The sequence below is a fragment of the Pieris brassicae genome, chromosome 6 (genome assembly GCF_905147105.1).
Source record: "Pieris brassicae chromosome 6, ilPieBrab1.1, whole genome shotgun sequence".
Lineage (NCBI taxonomy): Eukaryota > Metazoa > Arthropoda > Insecta > Lepidoptera > Pieridae > Pieris > Pieris brassicae.
Window position 1 is genome coordinate 16,465,048 of NC_059670.1, and position 22,564 is coordinate 16,487,611.

General features: G+C 39.7%; 2 protein-coding genes across 6 annotated transcripts in view; one reads left to right on the forward strand and one right to left on the reverse strand.

The window, feature by feature from the left end:
* Positions 1 to 13,856, forward strand: part of LOC123710661 (venom dipeptidyl peptidase 4-like) — a 39,431-nt gene extending 25,575 nt beyond the window's left edge. For all 4 annotated transcript variants that reach the window (XM_045662702.1, XM_045662701.1, XM_045662700.1 and 1 more), the window contains 10 exons: positions 5,108 to 5,228; positions 6,805 to 6,897; positions 7,327 to 7,466; positions 8,034 to 8,241; positions 8,933 to 9,117; positions 10,447 to 10,641; positions 11,032 to 11,189; positions 12,297 to 12,382; positions 13,217 to 13,342; positions 13,725 to 13,856. In XM_045662702.1, the coding sequence (XP_045518658.1) occupies positions 5,108 to 5,228; positions 6,805 to 6,897; positions 7,327 to 7,466; positions 8,034 to 8,241; positions 8,933 to 9,117; positions 10,447 to 10,641; positions 11,032 to 11,189; positions 12,297 to 12,382; positions 13,217 to 13,342; positions 13,725 to 13,814 (1,402 nt within the window). In that variant the 3' untranslated portion in view covers positions 13,815 to 13,856. The remainder of the gene's footprint in view (positions 1 to 5,107; positions 5,229 to 6,804; positions 6,898 to 7,326; positions 7,467 to 8,033; positions 8,242 to 8,932; positions 9,118 to 10,446; positions 10,642 to 11,031; positions 11,190 to 12,296; positions 12,383 to 13,216; positions 13,343 to 13,724) is intronic.
* A 628-nt stretch (positions 13,857 to 14,484) lies between these two features.
* On the reverse strand, positions 14,485 to 22,323 carry LOC123710662 (trimethyllysine dioxygenase, mitochondrial-like). Of its 2 annotated transcripts, XM_045662706.1 has the most exons (9): positions 22,062 to 22,323; positions 21,588 to 21,669; positions 21,430 to 21,447; positions 21,153 to 21,265; positions 20,190 to 20,410; positions 19,757 to 19,932; positions 18,515 to 18,736; positions 18,123 to 18,256; positions 14,485 to 16,504 (listed from the first exon to the last, which is right to left on the reverse strand). In XM_045662706.1, the coding sequence occupies exons 1-9, from the start codon at positions 22,066 to 22,068 to the stop codon at positions 16,368 to 16,370; spliced, it is 1,110 nt and encodes a 369-aa protein (XP_045518662.1). In that variant the 5' UTR covers positions 22,069 to 22,323; the 3' UTR covers positions 14,485 to 16,367. The 2 variants fall into 2 exon arrangements, with proteins under 2 accessions (XP_045518662.1, XP_045518661.1); XM_045662705.1 differs by lacking the exon at positions 21,430 to 21,447 and having other exon boundaries at positions 21,570 to 21,669.
* Positions 22,324 to 22,564: the final 241 nt, after the last annotated feature.

A 22,564-nucleotide genomic window follows, 5' to 3' on the forward strand; every position in this document is an offset into this window, starting at 1 on the left:
CCACTCTGGCAGGAGGTCCAGAGCGCGTTGGAGTTTTTGGGCAGCGTGCGAGGCCCTCAGCGATGACGCCACGTACGCCGTGTCGTCGGCGTAGAGGGCGAGTGTGCACCCCTCGGGGCACGGAACGTCGTCGGTGTACGTGGTGTAGAGCAAGGGCGATAACACGCTACCTTGCGGGACGCCCGCCGTGATGGGTCGCGGTCTCGACGCGGCCTCTCCCGTCGCAACGAAGAACGTGCGCTCGGTAAAAAAGGCGCGGAGCACGGCGACCATTCGGCGGGGCAGTGGAGACTCGATGAGCTTCAGCACGAGGCCGTCGTGCCAGACACGGTCAAAGGCCTTCGCCATGTCCAGCATAACGGCGGCGGCCCCCTCCTTTTTGTTGAGGGCCGAGGCTGCAGTGAAGAGCACCCTCGTCAGCTGCAGCGTCGTGCTGTGCTCGCCGCGGAAGCCGAACTGTTCGGGCCTCGGCTGCAGGTATTGTTCGATCCTCTGCAGCAACAGCCACTCGAACAGTTTCGACTGCGTCGAGAGCAAGGTGATGGGTCGATAGCTCTCGGGTCGGGAAGAGTCCTTCCCGGGCTTCGATATTAGGATCACCTTGCCCTCTTTCCATGATCTAGGGAAGTGCGTGTACCGGAGGATACCCGTGAAGAGGCGCGACAGCGCAACTATCCACCTCATGGGCAGATGGCGCAGCGCCTCGTGGGTGATGCCATCCGGTCCCGGCGCCTTCCTGGGTCGCAGTCTTGAGATCCTCTTCCGCACTTGTGACGGCGAGAAGAAGATCTGGGCTTCGTCGGTAGAGATCGGGCACGTCAACCACGCCTCGACAGCGTTCACCACCTCTGCCACGCGCGTAGGGGACGTCGCGGGGTTCGGCGAGAACTGACGCTGGAGGTGTTCGGCGAATATTTCGGCCCGATCTGTGTCATCGTAAGTGATGGCGCCGTTGCTGTCGCGAAGGGGACGCTTCGGCTCTGGAGTCCTGTAGAGACGGCGGCAAAGTTGGTAGAGGCGAGTGGGCTCTGTGGTTGCCTCTCCCAGTGTGCGCTCCCATGTGCGCCGTTCGTGTGAGGCCAGCTCGGCCTTGACAAGTTCGGCGAGGCGATTCAGCTGCGTTTTGAGCGCGGGGCAGCGGTTGCGCTGCCATTGCCTCCTGAGCGCGCGCTTGCGCTGAATCAGCCTTTGCACATAGGGTGCAAGGTCCTGGCAGGTGATCTCCGGCGTGCGCGTTGAGGTCGCTGCCGCCAGAGCTGCCTGGAGTTGCCGCGTCATGGACTCCGCCATGTCGTCAACGGCGCCTGTCGAATTCGGTGGGCCGGGCGCAGGGGTGTCTTCCATGATGGACTCAAAGGTGTTCCAGTCGGTGACCTTCCGGGTGCGTGCGGGCGGGGATGGAGCCCCCGCGATGAGGCACAGCACCGGCTGGTGGTCCGACTGGTATTCGTCCATCAGGACCTCCTGCGCTAGGTGGAGGTCAGGCCGGTTGTGCACCACCAGATCGATGGTGTCCGGCCTGTGGGCGGCTATCCTAGGAAAGTGGGTGGCGGAGTCAGGTCCGCACACCAGGTAGCCGCGCTCTTCGGCGTGGTGCAGGAGGCGACGACCTCGCGCGTTCGTGACTTGGGAATGCCAGTTGATGTGTTTGGCATTCCAGTCACCCGCGATGATCGTCGGCTTCGCGCTGAGAGCTGCCTCCAGCTCGGCTTCAATGAAATTTGCGCCGGGGGGAGCGTAGGCGGCCAACACGTCTGTGGGCTGACCGCCCAGTTCCAGCTCTACCCCCAGCGTCAGGATGCCAGTCAGGTTGACGGCCTGGATAGCGCGGTGAGGAATACTCCTTCTAACCAGCACTGCCAGGCCGCGCATGGGCGCCCCGTTGATCGCCTGATGCTCTTCGCGGTAGACGAAGTAGCCCGCAGCACTCAGGCGGTCGGTGGGGCGCAGGTGTGTCTCTGAAATGAGCGCAACATCTACGTTGTGTGTACGCAGGATGTTGCGCAGGTAGGGGCCTTTCCCCCTAAGGCCCTCGGCGTTCCAGTGTAGGAGGCGTAAGATCATTGTTGTTGGTTATGTATGTGTCTTACGCCTCGACTGCGCGGCCGGCGTCCTCCATGGGTCGGGGCAGGCGGAGTCGGGTAGAGGGCGCTCAACAATGAGTTGACCGCCCTGTCGACCGCCTCAGCAATCGCCGCCTCGCTGGCCACATCTGGCCCCTCAGAGGGCCCCCACTGCGGGGGCGTGCGGCGCGCTGTCCGGCGGTCCTGGAGGCTCCAGCGGCTGGAGCGGAGTCAGGAGCGGCCCTACTGGGGCCCTCTGCGAAGTGCGCGGAATTTTCCGCGCGCGGGGGGGCGGGGGGTTGTAACCCCCCCCGGCCTCTTCTACCTCGGGGACGCCTGCGTTGACCTCTGGGAGGCTCCGCAGGGTACGAAATTAATTCCGCATCCTGCGGGTGCGCGGCGCGCTGCTCATGGGCGCGCCGTTCAGCCTGCGCATGCGTGCGCGGCTCTCCTCCCTTTGAACGCGGCGCCGCGGGTCCCGCAGCGCGAGCGCCACGCGTACCGCGCGCACCGCGCGCATCATGCGCACCGCGCGCGTCCGCGGCACCCTTGCCCCCTGCGGTGTGCGCCACCGTGCCTGCGCGCTTATTGCGCGCCTCCTCCTTCAGCACCGGACACGTGCTGTGGTTAGCCGTATGCGCCCCCTTGCAGTTGGCGCATTTCGGCGTGGCCCCCTTTGGTAGGGGGCAGTCGGCGGAGTGGTGTTCCTCCCCGCACCGCACACAGGCTAAGGCCCGGTGGCATTGGTGCGAGGAGTGCCTAAATCCTTGGCAGCGGTGGCACTGAGCGGGGCCCCTTTTGCCCCGCCAAGATTCAATGGTGACCCCCGGTATACACAACAGCTCCTTTATGTTGTATATAGCGGGGGTGAGGTCGGGGGTGCGGCGCAGGATAATTAAAAAGATGCACCCCGGCCTGCCCCTTCTGGCACGTATAGGCTGAGCGTGCTCCGGCTCGAACCCTAAGTCGCGCAGCTCCGACAAGATGGCCTCGGGCTCCGTGTCCGCCGGAATGCCTCGTAGCGCCACCTTCAGCTGCCGCTCTGCTGGTAGGGAGTATGAGAAGTAGACGACTTTGACGCCGCTACTCTCTAACTCCCCTAGGTACCGCTGCACCAAACGGTACTCCTCCTCATCTTGGGGTAAGATTTTTAACCCCTGCCCGAATGCGCGCGCATTGATTGTGCGCCCAAGCCGCCGCTTCATCTCCCTGACGTGCGTTGTCCAGTCAGGGAGAGACTCGATGACAAACGGCGGATACTTGGGCTTTGGAGGCGCGGGGGGCAGGGGTGCAAGGGGGGGCCGGCGGGCTACTGCCGGCGAGGCGGTCGTTGCGGCGTAAGAGGCCGCTGCATTATCCGTATTATTGTTCGCCGCATCTTGCGGCGTCGGAAGAGCCGTCGCAAGGGCCGCGCGGGGCGCGGGGGGTGCGGGGGGCGCCACGGTAGGCGCCGTGTCCGTGGGCATGTCCGTCAGGCGCCGGCGGCGCGGGTCTCGCTGCGAGAGCGGCGCCGGTTGCACTTGTGTGATTGGTGTCATAAACTTGACACCAGGTGGCGTGGTCTGCGCACAGACACGCTTGGGTGCCGACCCGGCGGCGTCCTCATCGGAGTCGCGCGGCGGCGGGCGGCGTAATTGTACGCGTCTTGCCTCGGCAAGCGCGACATGTTCGTCACTCGAGAGTGGCGAAGTCATTAGGCCTTCACTTAGAAGGCGCCTGCGGGTCTGCGCTAGGTACTCGCACATAGCGCGTGCGAGCCCGTCTGTAGCGAACCGGCCTATGATTGTTTGCGCAACAAAAAGCGCATCCAACTCATAGCCGGCGCGAGGTGAGACGGGCTGCGATGGCCGCAGGTCGCCTTCTAAATAGGCCAACAGCTCTTCGGGGTCGTGCCCATGAGCGTGGCTATCGCCCTCGGCACGATGAATATCAACACCGGTACTTACAGTTTCTATTCGGTGCGTAGCTAAGTCCGGTGGCGCCATCGATGTCGAGGGGTGAGGTCGGTGCGGGGTAGTCGCATAGGTACTCTCGTCGTCCGTATACCGCGACGAGAGCTGCGACTGTTCACCACCACTTTGTTCGATAAAAACTGCACTTTCACTGCCACTTTCACTGTGTACCGCGAGGGGGGCTCGAGCGCCAGCCGGGCGCGAGTCACCAGTGACCTCGGGGTCTGCGTGAATTGGTGTGGAATTGTCTGAAAAGTCCGCTGTAGTAAACACTGCGGGGGCGGGGTTGTGGGGGGCCGGTTCGACAGGGTGTCGAACGGCAGTATACCGCGACGAGAGCTGTTTACTAAAAACGACTTTTTCGCCCGGTTTTTCGTCTCCGGGTCCCGGGGCTCGATCGCTACGCGAGCGAGAGCCACTCAAGGACCGGTTGCGCGACGAACTTGTTTGCGGCGACGACGACGACGGCGGCGGCGGTAACGCGGCTCGACCGCGAGAGCGGGAGCGTACGTTGGCACGCGGGCCGGACGCATCGCGACGCGGTTTTCGCTCCATAGCTGGAGCCGGAGTCTGCCAGGCACAGCCTGAACACCTCAGCTCGGTCCGCACATGCGCATCCTCCGGTGAGACCCGCTGGTGGGAGGCCGGACTAGGCGCAGCGCTTTCTCTGCTTCGGCGTCGGCGTAAGTTGGTGCAAGGCGGATCCTCAACGGCGATTGCTTGAGTTTTTAATAATAAAAACTACGGCAATACAGTACTTAGAGAGGCTCGAGTGCACTGTAAAGGCAGAAGACCGTACCAAAGCTATATAAAGGAGCACGAAGTGCAGGGTAACACTTACAAGCTTGTGATTGTAATCTAGGCTATCAAGCAAATGTTTGTGAGCTAAGAGTGACGGAGCATTTATTGCCAGTTCTTCTCGTCCGTTCTACGCCGTTTAGATCTGGTAGTAAATGTAAATTTCGATTTTGATCATGCCTCCTCAAATGGGTCTTCAGTAAATTAATTGAATCTCGTAACCAAATTTATTGCAGATGATTTCACAGACTTATATTTTAAGTTTATTTGTAAATATTATTAATAACATTGCAGGCCAATTTTAAAGACTGTGACATTCGTGAACGCAAACACGATAGGTGTGATGTGGACTAATCGCGTTCAAACACAATTCGTGGTCGAATTATGCACTCAAGGTACTGCAGTTTGCCAAAGGGTGAGTAACAAATTTTTAGTATAGGTACTGTAATATAAATTGCTATCTATTTATTTGCACCACATCACATATAAGACATTTTTTCTATAGTAGATACTGTGTTTTTTAAAATACATTACAGAGAACATAAATTTTACACAAAATATTACACTTTCATCTACATATTTTAGTTTTAATTGTACTTACTTGAAAATACGTATTCGTTTAATAACCCCGATTTATACCTGTTGCGCTTAACAACGCTTTTTTTTTAATTTGAAGCAACCCACTACCGAATATCAGCTCTAAAAACGTGCTGACCTTAGGACTAGCTTTTTATGCAGGAGATTTTTAAACTAGTACATTCTCTAATCCATATCATATTACGAAAGCGAAAATCGCTTCAAAGTAAAACTAATAAAGGGTTTATTGAAATGTAGCCATATTTTTTAGATTGTACAGAAATTTCGTTAGTGGTATGTGAAGCAATCTAGCTATACAAATATAGCTGTAAATGTAATATTATACTGACTTAATATTCTGCAATACATAGCTTAAACTAAGATAATGTCAGATTCCTTAAATGGTTTAGTTTTCTTTAAACGTCTCGATCTTGTCGTATCAAGAAGTAGGATTGCCTTTATAATTCAGTAAGTTTAAGTAAGCAAACCGTTTACGACGTACACACATTAAAATCCTTGTGAATAAATGTTCGTTTCGCCTTAAAGTGACATTATTAGAAAAGGTGAATACCAACACACAGAACATTTTGCTAGCTACCCCTCTCGCTATAAGCCTCTTCGCTTTCCCGATTAATTAAAACTAAATTTTTCAATAAGTATTTGTTTTCCTATTGTCTTCATAAAAACCTTGCTCAGAGTTCAAGGAATAAAAAAACTCGAATTGGTCCAGCCATCTTCGAGTTTTTCGCTTAGCAACATGTTTTGTAATTCATTTTTATTTGAATAAAATAAATTATTACTACATAATTAAATAATTATTACATTGGCAATATTTAAGCATTTTGTACTTGGATTAGTTATTGCATTATTTCTAAATCGCCCTTTAATAATAATAATAATAATCAATGGCGCTACAACCATTTTAGGTCTGGGCCTCAGATTTCTGTATCTGTTTCATGATCATTTGTTAATGCGATAGGCAAGTAGGTTTTCAGCCTTCTGTGCCTGACGCACGCCGTTGACTTTTTGGGTCTAAGGCATGCCGGTTTCCTCACGAAGTTTTCCTTCTCCGTTCGTGCTAATGTTAAATTCGCACATAGAAATAAAATCCATTGGTGCACAGCCGGAGATCGAACCAACGACCTCAGGGATGAGAGTCGCACGCTGGAGCCACTAGGCCAACACTGCTCTAAATCGCCCTTTACGACGGTAATTTCGTCGTAATCGGCTCGTGATTTTTATTTAGGCACTGTAATGTACTCTTCTTCTAACTTTTCTCTCGGCCTACACCCTCTGATTTCTTTGCCTAGGGATGTCTGTACAAATTTAATGACGTGGAATAAGTGATACCTGTATCTTATATTCCTTACTAAACATTTTTTTATAACACAATTTGGCTGATCTGGAATTTACAGATCTACAGTTACACTGAAGTCAATGGATGGATTGACAACATACCTTTGATTTTCAACGAACAAGGAACTGCTTTTATTACTATTTTACCATATGTAAGTACTTTAATAGAATTTGTATAATTAATAAGAAATCCAGTACATTTTGTGACGCCAATGGGCAGAGGCTAGTAGGGAAAAGAGGTTGGGAAAAGTATACGATATAATGATAAAGAAGCTTCTTTCGTGGGGGGGGAGACAGGCTACCTAACTAATTGTATAATCAGAATTTCAGTCGTAATTTTCAGTATCTATAAATACACGATTCGTTGCAATTACTACCGGTTTTTGGTGACCTATTTTTTTTAACTTAACTGAGGGCAAATGGGCGCGAGACTTACCAGATGTTAAGTGATTATACCGCCCAAGGAAACTTACATTGCCAGAAGGCTCGTTATTGCGATTGATTCCGGCCATATTCTCCTTTTAAGTAATTTTAGGATATATTTTTCACAAGTTTTCTAAATATTTTATAAAAAATTTCAGGCAGTAAACAACGTGCTTTATAAGCAAGTAGTGCAAGTGTCGCAGGGTGCCACACCCACTGCTCTATGGACCCTTTCTGGTCGCTCAAATACCGCTCACACAGTTGTCAAGATCCTGAAATGGACCCCTAGTGACGTCATGTATGTATTTTAAATGATACACACTTTGTCTCTTTCCCATATATACAATATACCTTTCTTTTTATATGATGATATGATATGAGGTTTATAGATATAAACTGATTTTTGAAGTTATACTTCTTTTGGCGCGTTAGGGAAAAAAGATGAGAGTAAATTTTTCGACGCGCGCACCGTTACAAATAACCGACACCGTGAAGTTAGGTATAGTGAACATCTTAGTTTTTTCTACATACGTAGAATAAGACGAAAGATAAAACTTGTAAAAGGATATTTATCTTGTCACGCCAAAGAAGTATAACTACAAACGCGTGTACATGAGTACAAACACAAAGGTTTTTTTTTCTTAAGCTTATGAGCTACCATCTCATAACAAGTTTTCCTCAGTATTACTATGAACTCTTACTTGTAAAGTAATCATCTTTGTTTACTTTGGTCATGTAGAGTTATAAGGAGGGTTTTAATAAAAAAAAATAATGCCATTAAAAAGGACCCCTCTTTTTTCAAAAATGGAATTTAAGACTACACCCATAAACATGAGATCTCATCTTCACCTTCATGTTTTTCCAGCTGGTACCTAGCCACAAAAGAACGCGATGCCACAGAGCAGCACATCTACAGCATAACCAGTAACAGCTTGAACTGTTTCACCTGTGACTTACGAAGGCCAGACGGAGAATTATGCCTTTACAATGACGGTGTTATCAATGACGATACCACTAGACTCACGCTCAACTGCAATGGACCGAATGTACCGCAAGTCTTTATTTACAATACGGTAAGTTCCTTCCTTCCTCCTTATGACACATGTTTTCTTTGAAGTCGGTTAAAACAATAAATAATCACAGAGCAAATATTTGTTCATACAATTATTTTTTTAAATTGTACCATTTGAATATGAAGGTCATTTTTCTAAAATAAAAAAGCTGTCGAACATTTTCCTGTGTTAGTTTAAGCGCAAATATTTTATATTCTAAATTAATGTAAAACCTCTTAATTCAGGGTCTATATTTTAATTATTTTGTCATCTAATAATCTTATTAGAAGATAATTAAATATCTTTTTGATAATCTAACATTTCAAAGTCAAAAACCCGATTAAGTAATCCATTAAGAAAATAAATTAGTCGAAATTGTTCATGAACGATAACTTTGTAATATAAACCAAAAATATATACGAAAAGACGTACGTGAAACAAAATGGTCACAGATTAGTAGAATCAACGATGACGTAGTATGAGTATGCTTACGAGGAAATAACAATTACACTACATAACAACTACACCAAAAACAATGTTTGTTTATAACAAATAACTATATTTGTAATCGCATGAGACTATTTTTGTTCGAATTATTGTTGTTTATATTTGTTATTTAAGACCATGTAAAAATCCTGACAGTTTAATGTATTTATTGTATAAACCATTTTTTACTGTCTTAAGTGTAAATAAATTATATTTCGATTACCAGAACGGCACCCTTATAAGAGTATGGGAGGAAAACCGAGATGTAGCAGACCTCAGTAGTTCAATAGAATTACCGGTAACATTCCGCGAGGATGTCTACCTTGGAGCTGGTATTCCAGATGGGAAAGTACTTATACAAGCGCCTCGGGACTATTTGAGTAGAACGAACTTGCCATTGTTGGTTAATGTGTGAGTATTTTACGTTAATGTGGAATATTTTAATTTATTTTGCCTGGTCTGGATGAAATCGTGGGTAACCGATAAGGACGCCCCTAATCTAATTTATTTCTTTGTCAAATATAAACTAAAAACTAAAAACGTTGTCTTTTAAATTACACAGGTTTATAGGTGATATAAGAGTTTTAATACATACATGCATCATGAACGCCGACTGCATGCACGAAAAATCATGACTCATTGTCCCGTTACGCTCATTGTCCAGTTACGCTCAATATACGCTTGCACCGCATCTATCTCTCTTACACTTGATTGGCCTATGACTCCGAGGATTCACTCCTTAGTATCCATCTAAAATAGTGGATAATTCAATAAAAGTGATCCAATTTTATTCATAAAAGTATACAATTATTTCATTTATTTTCTGTTATGAAGTCCGCAAAAAACAATTTTTTATGCATATTAGAAATACAATTCCAATTCCTGAAATGTTTACTTGTCTCTGTCAAAAACGTATCGGATAACAATTCAGCATAACAGTTTAAACGCTGGAGTTTCCCCTCTTCGTATTAATCCCAAGGCACTGGATGATTAGGATGGTCGTTTCTTGAACTGCAAAGTTCTTTTCCACCTTTACACATATGTTCATTCAGCAGCTAAAGCTTTCCTAGACTGGCGTACCCTCCAATAAGGCCGCATCTCACTTAACATCAGGTGGGATTTTACCTATACGAACAGACGTATAAAACCCTGTTCTGTATAAAACCCTTCAAAATATCGTTTAATTCTTTGTTAATATACCAAGTCTCAGGACAATAGGGATCATGCTTAGCAATTTAAAAAAAAATGAGTGCGTGTACACACGTAAGAAGTGAAACTTATTTATGACCTTATTTTTCGAAAAATGATCTACTATATGTAACATTACAAAAAATTTGTTAAATAAGATAAAGTTTAACAAAAGGCTTTTATTATCATAGACATGAATACAAAAAATACAATTATTTCATTTTTATTACTACTAAAATTATTACAGGATTTCATTAATTGTAATAGAATTATTACTATCATTGTTATCGTTATTATATATTTTGGTTATTAATGGCTTCGAATCTCTTCGAATCAACTGTGATAGGGACAAGAAAAAGATGGCGCGTAACGATAAAATGTGACGGTAGTTTTTTTTACAACGCCGTAAAGAATTTTCACTCCAAAAATTTGGTAATGTTTTGCATTTCTATGGAAGAAATTGCGACACACATCGAGGGACTTCTGAAATGTTTATGAGTCAGTTTTTATTTTTTAAATCTAGATATTTATCTAGTATAAACTCTGTTACAGTTATGCTGGTCCTGATACAGCCCAAGTGACAAAGCAATGGAATGTGGACTGGGGCACCTATCTGGTCAGTCGGTTTGGTATCGCCGTAGCGAAGATTGATGGACGAGGGTCTGGTCTCCAGGGAGTTCAGAATATGTTCGCGGTTAATAGGAAACTTGGTACCGTGGAGGTGGAAGACCAGATTACCGTTACCAAGTATGTGTTTTATTAATCCAATTATAATTTTAGAAATCTTTAACATGTAGGAAATAATATGTCTTTTAGTACAGGATTTTGTGCAGTAGCCCATGGACACATGCATCACCATAAACTTTGCAAATGCGTTGCTGGCCTTTAAGGTGGTATGTTCTTCTCTTAAATGGCATTATCTAAAAAGAGCTCTGTCGTGGAAAGCCAGACATCAAGATGGGACGGGTGGAATTATTAATTCATTCTTGACGTCCAATAATGAAATGTAGCTGCATTTAATCCGAAGAGTTTTTGAGGATTATTCCCCATGATATATGCGATACACGATGCAGAGAGAGCCTCTGTTCCATAAATGTACAGGCACCTCGCTAAAACAGTTTTCCTATTTTATTTTAGATACCTCCAAGACCGACTGTCCTTCATAGATAGAAATCGTACCTGTATTTGGGGCTGGTCGTACGGCGGTTACGCGTCTTCAATGGCTTTGGCCCGCGGTGGTGACGTCTTCAGATGCGCCATAGCCGTTGCACCAGTTGTCGACTGGCATTATTATGGTAAGTTAAACTTAATGGTTTTTTTCGCCTATGGAAAAAAACACAAATACCTTTTAAACAGATTTGTAACGGCACTTATTGTGCTAATTTGTAATAAATTATATTTAATATATCCATTTCAGGAACAACCACGTAACATAATTAAGTATATGTGTTTTAACATTTTATCATCAACACCATCTAGTAAAAATTTTAATCAGTAAAACGTTTAGATTACAAAATAAATAAATCTTATATTTGTTGTAGTAAGCGCCACCTAGTGATGACACTATGAACTAACTAGTAATATAGCCTTATTTTAAAGAGGACTGTAGAAAAGTGAACAAAACATTGGTCATATTATACTTTGAGATCAGTCACATCTAGTAAACTCATGGGAAAGTAAAGTAAATTTTACTAAATTAAGTTAAGCGCCACCTAGGGAACAGCTTGCGAACTGAAAAAATGTTTACTAACGTTAAATTCAGTTTTGCCTAGTTAGCCATCTGAACTGAAGCATGTATTTCTATTGCATGGTAGCCAGCGCCACCTAGGTAATTATGTATGAACTAAGACGGTGTTATGTTATATAATAAATTACAATTTCTATTAGCGCCACCTATGTAATAAAGTGTGAACTATAACTACGTTCTGTTAGATATACTCCAATCAAATTTAAAAATGGAATTCTTAATTAATTAGTAAACTTTTGATTAAGCTCTTTTAAAACTAGTGAACTATAAACATTAATTTAAAATTCTGAATGTGTCTTGTCACGCCAAAGTCATTTGTACATATATCTATCTATATATATACAATTCTCGTGTCACAATGTTCGTTCCCATACTCCTCCGAAACGGCTCGACCGATGCTTACGAATCAGTTATTCTGAGAATCGGCTACTATCTATCTTTCAAACCCCTAAGTGATAAGGGGTGTAATATATTTTTTTATGATACAGCATACAAAAATACATACAACCCTTAATTTTCACCCCTCTACCACCCTCTATTTTTATCATAGTAGATAGGTTATTTAAGAACTAAAAAAATGTTTCCTGGAAATAATATACATGGAAAAACGACGTTTGCCGGGTCAGCTAGTAATATATAAAATTGTGTGTTACAGACACTATTTACACAGAAAGATACATGGACACACCTCAAGCCAACCCTGAGGCGTATGCCAATTCTTCATTACTAACAGATGCAGTGGTAAGATTAATTTTTATATTATTCTAAAGTATAGATTCCTAATTCAAAACTTGTTTACATTCTTGACTAGTTTAAAATATATTTCGCATACGCTGTATATGAAAAAAAGATGGATTCCTCATAATAGGATTTAACGTCATATTCAAAATCTGGGTAAGCTTTGGTAGATGTTTTGTAGACGCAGTGTTCCGATGAGGTCATAAAATAGTGTCTAAGTACACCCTTGTTTGAATAAAATACAATACAATACTGGCTTTCGTTACTAAGTTGTTCCACTCATATTTGTTTCTATCTCATTAATAATAACTCTACGTAGTCTTGATCATTCATGAAGGTCGTTTTCGTAAGATTTAACCGGTACGACTAGCATGCATGCCCGCATTAGAGATGTTGAGATCCATAATTGTCTTTATTTGGTCAGACAAAGGGAAGGATCCACCCCGACTCCTATCATTATTCGTTACTTCCACCAGTTTATGAGAACCTTGACAATGGCCAAACATCCGTAAATGATAGTTGACAGTATTATATGTATATGGAAACAATAAATAAAAAAATTGAATCCATACTTCCTGAAATATTCCTCGTAAGCTCCCAAAATTAATGTTTACGGTCTTGGTCCTTGTCCCTTGGTCTTAAGTTTCTGTATCTGTTTCTTGATATTTTTTTTATTAGACAAGTAGGTGATGAGCCTTCTGTGATTTCCACATTTCGATTTTTGGATCTAAAGTTAAATGCACTTAGAAATAAAATTTCATTGGTTGGTGAGGTTTGAACCTACCTCTGGGATGCACGCGAGGTACTGGTTTCAATTAAATAATATTGGTGATATAGGTGGAGTCGTACCGCGATAAGCGTTACTTCCTCGTCCACGGAACAGAGGATGACAATGTACATTACCAACACGCCATGTTGTTCTCAAGACGACTACAGTTGAAAGATGTCTATTTCACACAGATGGTATGTAATTATTTCACCTTTTCATACATTAATATAAATAATTTCTTTGACGAGTATACCTCGTCAAGCCAAAAGTTGTTACAAATTATAATGCTTTTTTTAAAAGAAGTAATGTTATATTATTAAAATGTATACCTAAAGTCTATTCAAAATGGCCACCTTTCGCTTTTATAAAGGCCTTTAATCTGTTTGGTCTATGGATTTACGCACTGTTTCCAAAGGAAATTTCGCCACTGCTTGCTCGAAAGATTTTAGTCTCAATGTCGCCGTGTAGTTTAGAGCAGGCCATGTTCTCTAAAACTGACCATAATTTGCGTACTGAAATATGGTTTGAAAATTCCAATTATTACACAATCATTTTTTAACTAAATTTATATTTCAGAGTTACACAGATGAAGACCACGGTTTAGGTGGAGTAAAGCAACACTTATACCACGCCCTTGAAAAGTTCCTAAAAGAAAACATGTTGTAGTGGTATTACAGTATTTATAAAAATAAATTAAATTTCGTTATATAACTGAAAATATAATTACGAATCCTTAATGAAAATCTTGGGCTAAATTCTTTACTTCCTCACTTCATTAATAATAATAATCTTCAAATTAATTTGAAAAAAAATCAAATTAAATGATTTGTTAAAGCAATATATACAGAGTTTTGAAAAATTGTCTATTCTAGTCATAAACATTTAATAGCTTATCTAAAAGCATAAATTATTTTTTTCATAGTCATTTTCTTGTGCTATGTTACTAAGATTACTGAATGTCATTAAATTTGAATTAGTTTTCCGTCTGTTTTAAATATTTAACAATCAAAACCTCCTTAAACAGTCCCTCTGCTCTGGATATATATTGAAATACTCAATAAGTAATAATTGGCTGGGATGACCTAACTAAAAATCTCGCTAACGTCACCTACTAACAAAATTGAGAACACATTCAGCGACTGATATTCCAATTATCATGTATGGTTTCCACATTTCTACCTAACTATATATTACCAAATGTTACTAATTTTATTTGTTATAAATGTTATGTAAATATGGTCTTAAGTAATTTAAATAAAGTATTTTGTTTTTAAAATCTTTTTTTATTCATCTATTCACCGAGTTTCATACCAGATCGACAAATATGAAACGTACGAAATATCATAATATTCAAAACATGATATCTATAAACATTATAAAATTTTAAAGGTATACTAATCGATTATATTTAAATACCCAGCATCATTTTTTTACATAGAAGCTTAAGCAAGGCAGAGTGGTGTTCCACTTACTGCTTATTAATAAGATGTACTTGCATCTTTTGGAATGCATCGTAACATGTTAAGCGTTTTTCGAATTATCTTAGTGATAAATAGAGCATTTAGGTTACTTGGATTTGTTCAAGAAATCGTAAATGTTTTAGGAATGCTTCGACCTTAAAAATTGCCTTTATTGGAATTCTACCGATACTATATCAATCAAATCGATTCAAGTCGAACAATTCGGTTGATGTGGTATTCGAACGTTACATAATCCTAATTCATACTACGATAGGTTATTTTAAAATAATGAGACTGGCATCGAAGCTAAATTGCGGATCAGCTATTCTGTTTAAAGTTGACAATAATTTGTATTATTGCCCGGTAATTATATCAAACATCAATATGTGCCTTCCTAGATGTGGTAATTCATGTTATCGCCAAATATTTGTTGTTTAGGGATTCCAGAACTAATTTGGGCTAAGACAGTATCACTGTTTGAGTACGTCAAGAACTCCACAGACTTTTTGTGGTCTTCGGGGTGGACACACCGTGTAAAACCTGGGTGCATGCAGCCGCATCCCGGCCGAGGCTGTTAAAGCGAGTCAGTGACTTGCTTATTCAAGGCGGGTGCAGAGACTGTCTGTCGGAGTTCGCGAAAAGTCTCAATGTGTCTAATTAAGCGTAAGCCGTGTTGCCCTGTAATTGGATCTGCACCTTTACTATATACGAGGAGTGCTTAGTACCTATGTTTACATATGGTTTACATTAAATAAACAAATATTGCAAAGCAGTGGCTTCAATGTGTGATTCTCATATCTGAGTTCGTAGGTTCGAGCCCATTTAATGCACCAATGGACTTTCTGTCTATGTGCGCATTTAACACTCGCTCATACGGTGAAGAAGAACATCGCGAGGTAACCGGCATGCCTTAGAACCAAGAACTGGCACAGACTTACTTTATTCTTATCTTTCTTGACTCCACGTTATATTGGACGTCAAACATTTGTTAAATTAATATCATCAGTTGCTCTGTATAATTTATAACAATTAAAAAACTTGTTTCATAACTATTTAAACTTTCGTCGATTTAACGAGCTATAAAGATGCAAGGAACATAGAAGGTATCAAACAGCCACTACTTCCTTGTCTTTATGACTGAGAATAAAAAAAGTACTCTGGACAGAATTGATGCATATCAAAGTTAATTTCGTATATCTAATTGAATTATGGGGTACAGCGTGCAAAATAAAATTTCTAACATGCTAACACTACAAAATTAATTCCTTTTTAACACTTCCTTTAAAAAAAATTAACACACTTAACATACTAACAAAATCTACCAAGAAACAAAAATTATGTGTAAACAACTACATGTTTATAGCACCTGTTTCTTAATTATTTTTTTTTAAATAATTCTCTCCATAGTAGCTTATCATTCAAAAAATTCAAACACAACACTACACACAATACTCGTCGAGCGAGTTTTCCTAAATTAATTGAAGGAATCTATTGGGTATCTAATGTGCAACTATTTAATCAATTTTCATCTAACATTCGTAATATTAGCGCATTTAACAAATTCAAGAGGGCATTAAAGATACATATGAGAATGAGTCTAGTAGATTAAAATTAGGAGTATCTCGTAAGTATATATTAGGGTTCTTATGTAAATAAAATATATTTTTTGTATTGAAAAATAAAGTTCTTTAAACACTAAATAGTAAGCCAATTTTCACATGCAATATAAAAAATAGGCACAAGATATTTATACAGTTAACTACGGAATAAGCTTGAAGCTTCGAGCTTTGTCAAGCCAATCAGTACGTGATACGTAACTGCCAACTATAACTCTCATTCCTGTAAACTCAGTTCTCCCGTGAAAAGCCCTGAAGTTATCGAAGACCATGATCAGTCCTGAAAATGTATTTTAAAGTTTTACTAAATCGTATTAAACAAATGCGGGTTGAGACACAGTTATGACAAAGTGTAGAAAAAGTAAGATTGCTATTTATGTATTTGGCTAAATCCATATCATTAGCTATTAACACCAATTATGTAGCGAAATAATCGATAGGAATGAAGAATCTATGATAGTTTCATTTTTCTTTACCACAATCACAAGTCGTAAACCTCCATCTTACGCTTAATCGCCGTCCGTACAATTCCGTTATGCTAAGGGAACCTCAGCAAATAGAGAGAAAGTCCAGAATGATTAGATGTTACTAGTGACTAGCTGTAATGCCTAGGTAACATTGAAAATGTTTATAAAATGAAAAACGGCTAAATGTAAAAAGTTGCCAATACTTTTATTGTTTTTTCGAAGTAATCTCCGTTCCTGTCTATACATCATCGCATTCGATGGAACCATTGAGAAAAGCAGTGGGCCCATTCCTTCATGGCATTTTCGTACGCTTTCACCGCATTTTCGTAAAGCGAATACCTCGAATTTTATATTTAGTTCTTAGAAATAAATGAAAGTCGCAGGGCGATAGGTCAGGGCTGTATGATGGATGACTCATTATCTCGACACCTGCCATAGTCAAGTATTAAACAGTTCATTTAGTGGAGTGCGCTGAAGCATTGTCGTGGTGGAGGAGGATCCTGCTTCGAGGGTGCTGCTGTCAAATTTTTTTTCAAGACAACAGGCAAACAGCGATTGACATACCAGTCTATAAATGTAACTGTCCTTCCACCTTCTAGCACAACTGTCGGGAAATTACCTTTCCGACCAAAGAAGGAGGCAATCATTTCTTTTATTTGTATTTTTTCTTTCTTTACCTTAGTTGGCCGATCCCCGAAAGGAAACACCTACTGAACTGATTGTCTTTTAGTTTCGGGTTCGTAGCAATATATCCAGCTTTCATCACCTGTTACGATGTAATATGCTTTTGAGTCACCACCAGTACCCGCATCACCGACAGTCACCGCGACACTAGTAGTTGGTTAAAGTATGAGGAATCCATCTTTTACAAAGCTTCCAGAGGCCTAAATTTTCGCGTAATATTTTTTGAACTTGACTGATACTAATGCCTAGGCTTGCGCGTATTCTCTTATCTTCTTCTATCATGCGTCACACAGCACTGATGTTATCTTCAGTAGTCGCTATTAAAGGACGTCCCTCACGTTTAAACTCGTTGAACCAATTGTAAATAGTGGCACGAGATGGGGCTTCATTAAGAAATGCTAATCGCAGCCTATCATAGCTTTGTTGTTGAGTAAGCTCACAACGAAAGTCATTATAAATCATTGCCAAAAAAATTTCTCGTGTTTTCACGTGGAACAAGAGTTTTAGATTTGCCGCCAAATCACAAAAACAAATGACAAATGAATGCAATAAACTACATTACGTTACCAAAGAGTTCTAAAATTGAAATTCAAAAAGTTTTCATTAGCTTTTAGCATTAGTTTTCGTTACCCATGTAGGTATTCTCGTGAGAAATCTGTGACTTTATAATGATTAATATAAGGGATCGGAACCTGTTCAGTTGCAGTTGTAGAATAATAGAAATGAATACGTTTATTAACAACGTACCTGGTTTTAATTTAAATGTCCATAGATTTTCTTTATTTTCAATATGCTTAGCGAAGTTCCTGATTGCCCGGTAATAATTTTTGCACTGCTCGCCACTTTCAAATGCCATAGAAGATCGGTCATGCGTATTGAATCTGAAAAAATATCGACATTAGTACTGTGACAAACAATTACAGATTATAAATTATCTGGGCAAATTGAAAGGAAGAATTAATGTAGCTTTCTGTTTTATTAATTACAGAAATGAAAAATCTGTTTACATTCTAAAACTTGCTTTAATTTTTTTTTATATAAACGCGACATCTTTCACTGAAATCGGCTTTCCTTACAGTTAATCTTTTTTTCAGAAGTAAATAAATCAAATCATGTAAAGAATAGCTAGTTGTTCTAACCTTACTAGACGAACATCATTATATTGATCCAGTTCAATCATCGGTGCAGCGTGTCTAAAATAATGACCATCGAACTGGTAATCCGCCTCCGCCTTGAATGTGGTCAGGAAAGCGAAATCTTTAGGATTTTCTTCCTTCAATTTCATTGCTGCATAAAATCCATCTGAGATAACGCTCTCTCCACCAGAACCATCGTGTCGTAAACAGTGAAATACTTGAAGCCTTAAAAAATTAAATAGCTGTTAACGTTGGCTCGTCTCAAAGTTAGAGGCTAGAAAAGCTGAAGACCACGCTTGGTCTTGATGTCTAAAAAAGCTACGATTGTTATAAATATAGTGTTGCTTAGTTTTGTTGAAATAAAGCATCGTAAAATAAATGTTCAAACGATCGTCTTTTTAAAATATATAAATATGTTTTATCTCTCTGGGTTTCGAAGTATTAACCATTATTTATACACCATCAATTAACATTATAAACCATTATGCCAATTATTGAACTTAACGTTTATCCTTATACTGTTGTCTTGTTAACACCAATTAAAGCAACAATTTTGTAGACCTATAACCTATGGCCATTTACCATGACCTTGGCGTGATAACATTGTTGAGTGATTGTGTCATAATTTTTTATAAATCATTATTTATTTAATAAAACTAGTTAACGCCCTAGTAGTAACGCGTAAACTTACGTTTTTTTATTTCTTTAAATTATGTTAAGTTTGTTGTAATTAAAGTTAATTTTACGTCGTACTATCTTATCTGTTTTTAATAGGAAATATCTGAGTACAATGGCGTCCCTGAAGTCTAAGGTGCCAGAGGTTTTGAAGTGAAACTTCTTTATCGGCGTTGGAAAAAAACTACCGTCACATTTTTCCGTTACAAGCCATATTTTTCTTGTCCCTACCACGGTTGATTCGAAGAGATTCGAAACCATTATTAACAAAAATATATAATAACGACAACAATGATAGTAATAATTCTATTACAATTAATGAAATTCTGTAATATTTAGTAGTAATAAGGTAAAATGAAATAATTGCATTATTTGTATTCATGTCTATGATAATAAAAGCCTTTTGTTAAACTTTATCTAATTTAACTTTATATAACCAATTTCCGTAAAGTTTGATAAAGGAGTTTTTTTTTTTAAAATAAGGTCATGAAGAAGTTTCACTTCTTTCGTATGTACACGCACAATTTTTTTTGTTAATATTTTTAACGCAAAAGATTTATTTTAAATTACCCAGCTGGCTCAGTGAAGGACGAAAGATCTGTGTGCTGTGGTAGTCCCACACTCATATAGGCTGTATCATTATTTCCTGGTTCCGGGCTAATCTCCCACATACCACCAAATAATGTATGCTGAACTCCTCCTAATGCCTTGCACACTACTTCCGTAGCTGCTAAACTTGGTTCGACCTGAAAAATAAACGTTTAGTATGAATAATAACTATGAATCCTAAATATTGATTAAAAACAGAAAATTTTTTAAATTATTAATTAAAAAAATTCCTAAAATACTTGTTTAACATGTATTGAACTTTCATTTATGTATAATTAATTGTACACCCAGGGTTTTTTATTTGGTTCTGACCACTATGATTTACCAACTTTTAAAATGGTCCAAGGTCTTCACAAGGCTAAAAACTGTTATAATTATTTGTAAATAAACATACATCTTCTATAAACGCCACTCCATAATCCAGTAAAGACTGGAATACAGCTGAGGCTCCATCAGTAGTGTTAAGAAATTTCTTGACCGCGACCTTAGCGACTTTGTTTACGATATCATCGCCCCGCCAGAGTTTCGGTGAACTCCTCCGACTCTTGCTCCACGTTTCGTAATTGAATTCTGATAAGAAGTCTCCATCGTAACTCGATACGTGGCTGTCTGACCCTGGAGTTTATATATGTCAAATTGTACATACATTACAAATAATAGAGAAATCTCGCGATATTGTAAATTGTGAATCCTAACAAACATCTAACAGTATAATGCATTATTTTTCCATAGATCCTTTTCCTGATTACATTGACAGTTTCCACTACGCGACCTTGATTATTATATATTTACAATGTTAAGGAACATTTTTAGTGTTCAAAAAATCGTTATTTAATAGTAGTGTTACCGTTATCATCCGTATTATAAAACAAAACACAGACAATATACAAAGCCAAAACAGATTACATTAATAAACAAGATATATGAAACATAAGTTAGTAAACTAATTGACAAAAATAAAAAAAATAAAAATGACAGTAAACAGACTACAATAATTATTACTTAATATTTAAAAGAAAAACCTAAAAAAACTGAAATATTAGTAATTAAGTTGTGAGAGTGAGATAGCCTATTCACTGGACCATTAAAAGTAGCAGATAAGCGAGCTGTAGGTACGTATAGAAGACTTTTAAATCTAGTAACTCTAGGATTATAAAGAAAGACAAATTTTACAAGAAGTTTTGTATGAGAATTAGAGTTAATTTTATACAACCAAACTAGTTCAATGAAGTCACGTCACGTCACACGTCTTTTAGAGTATCTAACTTGAAATAGTTCAAACGAGCCTCGTAGGTTTGCAATACTTCCTTATGCACTTCAATATTCAATTAAATTGTCTTTACTCCAAATTACTTACATTTTATTATAAGTTTCCTATCCTTGCACACGGCTTCATCAATATCAGCTTCAGGAATATCCAAAATGTGGGCAGTCCTTAGATTTGTTTTTGGATCGTAACACTCGTGGCACCTTTAAAATAATAAATTGCTCAGATTTCTAAAACTCGTGATATAAGAACAATTACAATATAGAAAATCTTATAAGATGTTTGTAGTATTTTCATCTCCTTTGCAAAACATTGGACGCTAGTAAATAAAAATTGTGAATTTGATTAAATATTAATTGCAGTTAACCTGCAGTGATCCCTCAACCAGCAACTTTCGAATGTTAAATCGTATCCATTGTCAAAAATTACGTTCAATGCTGTTCGTAAAGTTTATCGTAACTAGTAAATAAAAATTGTGAATTTGATTAAATATTAATTGCAGTTAACCTGCAGTGATCCCTCAACCAGCAACTTTCGAATGTTAAATCGTATCCATTGTCAAAAATTACGTTCAATGCTGTTCCGTTCCTATTTACACTTTTTATTTCTGTAAAACCAAAAAAATGTATAAATATCAGTATAATATAGCTTAGTAAACACATTATTAATTTCGATGTACTTCGTGCCTATTTAAATTGGTAACTGTAACTTAATAATAATATGCAAATAAGTTCAAAACGAATAAAATTAGCTAAATATACATTTACATTGTCACGTGTACATTTATTTCTACTTAGTATATTTTTTTTATTTCTATTATTGCTTAATATATAAAAAAAACTAAAAGAACAAAACACACTAAAGCCCAGTAAGGGGTTTAACCTTGATGCCTGAAGGGCTACACTACAGTACAAATTTAAACCTACAATGTGCCATAATTTGCTTAGTTTAAAAACCCTAAATTAATATTTTATTAAGGAAAATCTTATGTTGACTTACCTGTCATTTTAAAATACTGTTATTAAAATAATTACGTATTCACTATGAGCGATCACTTCGAGGAATAGTCTATAAAATTATATTTAATTATAAATAAAGTTTATCGTAACTAATAACAATATTATTAAAATCTCATCAACAGTCAGGGTCACACTCGACAAAGGAAATATTCCGTATTTCTAGAGATTTTGGATATTCTGTTACAAATTTTTGGATAAGATCGCTTGAGTGATCAAAATCGTGGTTACAGAGAGACTGAGTAGACAAATACGATGCACTTCAATATATTTTCTGTATCAAAAGCAAAAAAACAACATCGTAATTGAACATAAGGCGGACATTGATATCTTTTGTAAGTTTTGTTACATTTTTAATACGTATTTTATTTACGCTGACATTTAATTTTTTGTATATTTATTTTAGATTATTTTTAAAGTATTCATGCTCTGTTCGCTATTAAGAAGTATTTTTGTTATATGCATAGTAATGTATAATACGAAGAA